The sequence below is a fragment of the Cyprinodon variegatus genome, unplaced genomic scaffold (assembly GCF_000732505.1).
Source record: "Cyprinodon variegatus isolate N-32 unplaced genomic scaffold, C_variegatus-1.0 Scaffold902, whole genome shotgun sequence".
NCBI lineage: Eukaryota > Metazoa > Chordata > Actinopteri > Cyprinodontiformes > Cyprinodontidae > Cyprinodon > Cyprinodon variegatus.
In genome coordinates, this window is record NW_015151355.1 from 174,819 (window position 1) to 181,416 (window position 6,598).

At 37.8% G+C, this 6,598-nt stretch overlaps 1 protein-coding gene across 2 annotated transcripts in view; it reads left to right on the plus strand.

Annotated features, from left to right (window-relative positions):
- vamp4 (vesicle associated membrane protein 4) overlaps positions 1–6,598 on the plus strand; it is a 22,644-nt gene that overhangs the window by 9,416 nt on the left and 6,630 nt on the right. For both annotated transcript variants that reach the window (XM_015398003.1, XM_015398002.1), the window contains 3 exons: positions 586–632; positions 1,012–1,062; positions 2,604–2,704. In XM_015398003.1, coding sequence (XP_015253489.1) covers positions 586–632; positions 1,012–1,062; positions 2,604–2,704 — 199 coding nt within the window. The remainder of the gene's footprint in view (positions 1–585; positions 633–1,011; positions 1,063–2,603; positions 2,705–6,598) is intronic.

Genomic DNA, 6,598 nt, shown 5'->3' on the forward strand with positions numbered 1-6,598 from the left:
GCAAGCAGGTTTTTCTTGTGTTTCTTGTGAATTTGGTCTTAAATTTTTATTTCAAGTCTTAAAAAGTCTTGAATTTAACTTGCCTTATGCTGTAGGAACCCTGTTTTTTACAGCTTTATAGATTTTTCTCTCTATAGGAAAGATAACATACAAGTCGCTTATATTTGGACATGTGAACGACCGTGCAAAGCACTTTTTGTTCTGGTTAAATGGTTGGGAAAGATTGTGCTTCAGTAGAACAAGCAGCGTCCTGATGATCCCGTGCTTCTTTTTCTGCTGTTCTCTAACCTTGCGTCGACGAAGTGTCAGGATATTGGTTATTTTTGTCATTATAGTTTGAGTTTATTATTAGCTTTGCATTTAGAGAGCCAACAGATAAAAAGACTAGCAGCTGTAAGTGAGGAAGTAGAGACAGTTTATTTCTGGCAGTCCTGAAACAAAATAATCCACAATAACAGATGTTTATGTGGATTATCTTGTAGGAGCGCAATAAATGCTGTTATTTCTGATTTTTCTTATCAGTCCTCCGGATTCGTCATCTTGATCTTTTCTTTGTTTAAGTCTTAATGTTTTCCTTTCTAACAGAGGAACCTGCTGGAGGAGGACTCTGATGAGGAGGAAGACTTTTTCCTGTGAGTCTATTTCCCAAGTTAAAGAGTCTGACAGGGCAGCTGTTTTATAGAAGCGCTATTCAGCGTCTGTTTTGTTTCTCATAATCATAGCAAACCTGAGAAGCTTTGAGAATCTCAGGAAGGCTTTGAGCTGCAATGCTAAAAAGGCAAATATATAAAAAAAAAAGACTAAAACAAACTATAAGGAACAAAGTGAGTCAATGAATGAGATGATGCTGTACATAAATATCAACAGCCAGGGGAATAAAGCCTCTAAAGAATACGATATATGTGATGTTTTTAATAAATTCAGTAAGGCATTCAATTATTTTTAATTCTCTAACACTTTATGACTGTGACACAACTCAAACCTTAACTGGAACAACATTTGCTTCCCCAGGAGAGGTCCCACAGGCCCCCGATTTGGACCTCAGAATGACAGAGTGAAGCAGTAAGTAGCGGCACACCCCTCACTGCAGCGCCGATCCGCAGGTCAGAGTAGAACTTCCACACTTTTTAACGCTCGTTATGTAACCGCGGCTCGACATGTTTACCCCAAATGTTAGGACATTGTGTAAGAGAGGCTATCGTGCAGACTGTGCCTCCATCTCAACCAGCGCTCACAGACAGCCAGAGAACAGAGGAGGTCATTGTTTAGAGCGTCTGGCACGCAGAGCTGTTTCTTCATACCTTGCAGTTTGTCACTGTCGTGCCCACGTGAAATGAGACGCCGTCATTAGCGAGTCCAGGAATGTCGTGTGCAGAAGTTCAGGCTTTTCATGTGTCCTCCTGTCTGAACCTGGACCGTTAAATTCCTCAAGTGTTTGCCACGGCGCCTGTTTTCCTTCGTTCCCCGATTACTGGATGCATTTGTTATTTTTTTTTTCTGTATCCACCTTTGCTTGGAATCACATGGGGAAAAAAAAAAATCTGGTTTATTTTATTTTTTTTTCCTATTTTGAATTGAAACCCTTGTAAAAATTAGCTTGATTAAAAGCAGAACTCACAAATATTTAAGGGTTTTTTTTCACAGGAAATCAGGCAAAGTATTACAATTGTTAGCAAACAAAGATTTATAAAAAATAATAATAATAATAAAAAAAATCGCACTATTACCAAGAATCCAAAGTTTCATTCAATAACATTTCAGCATAAATGATAAATAACCCAAAAACCTTCATAACCAATTTATAAGTAAACTCAAAGTCTCAATTTATATCCGCAAAAAACAACCAAAAACATCCCTAATAACTGAAAGTCCAAAACTGTCCGTTCTTTTTATTTTAAATAATAATGTCCAAACAGGAGTTCCATATGCTCCAAATCCAAAGTAAAATCCTGGAAGCGTTTAAGTCCAAAGTCCTTTCCAAAAAGAAAAATCCAAACGACAAACCCCCCCCAAAAAAGATTAGAAAAAGAGTGGTACCACCAAAAATCCCCAATAAGAAAAATAAGGTCCAGATCTCACCGGAGCGTCTCTCTTTCCTCTGGGTGGTGTCCCCTTGCACCGGGCGGCGTCCCTCTGGGTACAAACTCCGATTAGTTTTCTACATGATCTGCGGTGATCCAACTCTGACTGTGTTTTATCTTTCTTCATTATTTTTTTTACTTGTTTTTAAAGGACAACCAGACAAAAACTCCCGCTGCACAGACCTGTCAGTGCGCGTCTTCCTCACCTGTCGAGCCGCGCCGACGCACACGCCCATTTTATTAAGAAATTTCCCAACACCAAAATAACCCAGTATATTAAATCCCATCATCATCTTTTAACCAGTGGAGATTTGAAAGAATATTACCAATGACAAAACTGTTCTACAAGACAGTTTGTTATCGCTACTCTTTATTGTACTTTATACAAAAAGAGAAAAATAACATAGTGGTTATGTTACACCCTCATACCTATAAAAACATCTTTAGACAAAAGCAAAACCAGAGGAGGTCTGCCAAAAACTGACCATAAATCTTTAAAATATGATACATTTTTGTCATCAGTGTACAGTCCCAGGTGGACGAGGTGATCGACGTGATGCAGGAGAACATCTCCAAGGTGATAGAGAGGGGTGAACGTCTGGAAGACCTGCAGGACAAGTCCGGTGAGCTAACATGTGTTTCTTTTTTGGTTTCCATTTTTTGAACTCCACACAGAGCGCATAACATTTACTTTGCAATTATAGCTCTCAGGCCCTGATAGCCCTCAGCATTATCGTCTGCTAATCGGACCGCCACTTTTAGCAATGTGCTTCCAGTTTAAAAGGAAAACACTTCATAATGAGGCGTATTCTCTGGCTAAAATCCTTCAAATAGCAGGAAGTGAAAGGTTGGACGTTACAGCTACTGCTAGAGATACTTTATCGGCCCGTTTAGGTTCACTTCATGGTTTGAATCCTGACCTTGACCTCTATGTGTAGACAAATTGTTAATAGAATGCATCAGAGATGTTGATCTATAACCAGAGGTGTTCAGTAACAAAGTAAAAATACTTAGTATTTTTAACTTTTTATTTTTTTTTACTTAAGTAGAAATGTTGGCTACCTATCCTTTACTGGAGTAATTGTTTTCTAGAAATTCTTTAACTTCTTCTCCTTACATTTTTTTGCAATTATCTCTACTTTCTACTCCTTACATTTTAAAAATAGATTAGTTAGTTTTGTTTAATTATGGCTCAATCATTCGTCCTGTTGGTATTTTTTTTTAGAAAATACGGTGTTACAAAAAATTCAGCGTTTAAAATTTTGTGCACAAAAAAAGGTGGATTCCAATAAGACTTCAAATAAAAACGTTCCTTTAACAGGATGGTGCAGAAAAGCATCTTACTTTAACATTTTTTCCTGCATTACTTTCACTTTGTCCTTTAAGCAGTTTTTAAAAATGGTACTTTTACACCTTTACTGGAATAAAAAGCTTAAGTCGATACTCTAAACCAGGGGTCACCAACGCGGTGCCCTCAAGGACCACATGAGGGGCCCTCAGAGTCTTCTAAATAAAGAACAACCCACCAGTTGGCTAAGTTTGAAATTTTATTTATTCTGTTGCTCTTCTTTTTAATCATGTATAGAGATTTCAAAATGACAATGTCTAAATAAACTTAGAAATGAACAGAAACAATAAAAATATGTTGATAATGAACAAAGTTTAGGCTAACGCTAACCCTTGCAGCTCATGGGTCAGTAATGGTCGCCCTTCCTACGTCTCGGTACCCTTGAAGTGGCCCTCAGCCTTAAAAAGGTTGGTGACCCCTGCTCTAAACAGTAGGATTTATACTTCTACTTGAGTAATAAACATTATTACTTTTGACACCCCTGCATATAAGTGGTGTCAGATTGGTGAGTTCTAAAATGGATTAATCGACTCTCAAACTGTATGCTACACAGACATCAACATTAATACTGACACTGCTGTCATTTTAAGCTTTGGATCTTATTGTTTTTAAGGCTATTTAAACAGAATGAGCGAGTTCTCTATTTGCATTGAGTCTAAATTGCTAGAAGAGGTGAACAAATGGAACATCTTTAATGATAAACATATTAAAAACTGAGTTTTAGCCCCTTAATGTGGCCTGCAGTGGTTCAGCTGTGAGGTCAACTTAAATTGACCAAAATAATGATATTTTTGTTGAGCTTCTAGCCGGCGTCATAAAGGGAAAGTCCACCCCAGAAAAAACTCCTTGTTTTTTATGAGTGAGAGCAGAACGTTTCTTTAGGAGGGAATTTAAGTCCTAATGAGGTAAAGTGTGACGTTTTTGTGAGGTGTCTGCATTGGAATATGGTCCAATGATTACAAAACGTTATTTCTTCTTAATAACGCTTTATTGGTAGTTATTACGTGGAAAACTTTTTTCCTTTTTAAACATCATTACTCATTCTGAGGCATTTACTCATATGGAAAAGAGTAAAGTGTTTTCTGAAGGTCTGCAGAGTTGAAACAGAGTGCAGGGCAGAGTGGGAACAGACTGCTGCTTTATGGTTGGAGAAGCGGAAGGAAGAAATGGAAAGCGGAATGTATAAATAGCTTTTATGCGAACAAATGCAAACATGTCAGATGAAATTAGGACGGGTCTTTTAACGCTGACAAAAGAAGTACATAAATATTTACTTCTAAAGTACTTTTCAAAACACACATTACAGAGAGTCCAAAACCAATTTAAAATCTGTCATAAAATAAGATTGAAAATCAGAATCAAACACAGTTAAGTCAAAGAGAAAACACTTTAGGAAATTAAAGTCTTTAATAATTTAAGGGAAAGATTGTTTAACACAAAAAAGTGAGAATTAGTTATAATTAGAAGACTGAAATATGAACAGCAACCTACAGAGTTACATAAAAACAGTAGATCTTTAGGCAGAGTTTGTTTCTTTTTTGTAAAATTTCTAATTTCATGGCTTATGAAAGCTATTTCATGGCTATTTCATGGACCCACAGCATAAAACACTTACAGTGAAAAACGAGCTACATTGTTTTGTTTTCCAAGAGTCTATGTATGGCCTAAAAATAACTATAATAAAAATAATAAAAGAAAAATAAACGGGCCATCACGTCTTTAGCAATGCACGGGGCATCTAACTGCCACAGTATTGGCAGCCGTGCTTCTGTTAACAACTAGCTTCTTCCAAAAAAGTTAGAAAACAAATCACTGGACTTTGTTTTCCAAGTTTGAAGAATTTTCGCCTCCCATCCAGGAAGTTTTCTCAATTCAAAAGTCTGGAGTAGCGTTAAGTTGATAGCGGGAAGGAATCAACTCTAACACAGAAAGCTGCGATAGAGTTGATTCCTTCTTGCTATCATCTCAATCCTCATCCCCATGTAGCGGATCAAAACATCTTGCCTGTTTAGCCAGGTCGATAACAACCCAATCCACTGCCCATTACTAAGCGGTGGACCTGTTTTTCGGTTCAATTCACACGTTTTCTAAGCCAAAAGAAGGCTGTTGTAGGGCTATTCTATAAGCCTGGAACTTTTTTGGAATGACTTTGACCTGGATGACTGAGAATCTTCACAGACAGCTAGCTTGTTAGCCTTTTCTGACCGTTTTAAAATATGCCTTTCAATACCCAGCCCCATTTCTTCTAACACAACCGCACACACACCCGCCCTTGGCGGGAACCTTGTGTATACCCTGTCGTTTCTGCTATCTTGGCTGCAGCTCGTTCATCTACAGCAGTAGCCATTCAATATTTCCCCACTTTCCTTGATGGGTCCTTGGCTGGTCCCCTAAGTTTCCTTTTTTAAACATCAATCTGGATTTGTGGACACTAAGATCTAAAGAGCAGCATAATCTCCTGGTAAGACCCTGTAATTCAGTGAAAGGATGGAGTCTGAGTATAAATATGTGCAAGAGGGGGACACTCCAGTGGCTGGAAGGGAGCTGCCATTCAGCTGGCGTTTGACTGGGCTCCCGCTCCCTTCCTCCATCCTCCTTCTAAATTTGTGTTTAGGTATTAATGCGTTCTGATAAGCACCAAAAGACACGTCATCATAGCAGTCAGAGTTATCGGTGGTGTTGCCATGAAAATCACATTTACAAGTTTATTTTCCCCTCCTGAAAAAACAAATCCCCACCAGCAGTTGCCGGACGCCAGAAATCCACCACTACGCCGAAGTTCTTTAAGCGCTGCCGTTCCAAACAGATGATTTTATTCTTTTTTTGAGAACAAGCTTCTCATTCAACTGTTGCTATGATGTCGTTAGCTGTTGTGTGCGATGCTGCCGCTAGCCAAACTGCAACCTGAGAGGAATACTACAGCTACAGAAACTCCGGGGAGCCAAAAATGCACCATTATTAAAAAAATAGATTTCATTTTTTTCTTAATTTAAAATAAAAGAAATCTAATTTATTCATTTAATCTTTATTTTTTTTTGCCCAGGCCTATCTGGCATATGTAAATCTATGTGCAAGTCTGCAGGGGTTGATAATGTTTGATAAATATAGTTCCTAATATTCATTTTTGTATATATATCAATGAAACATGTTTGTTTTTTAAATGATTTTT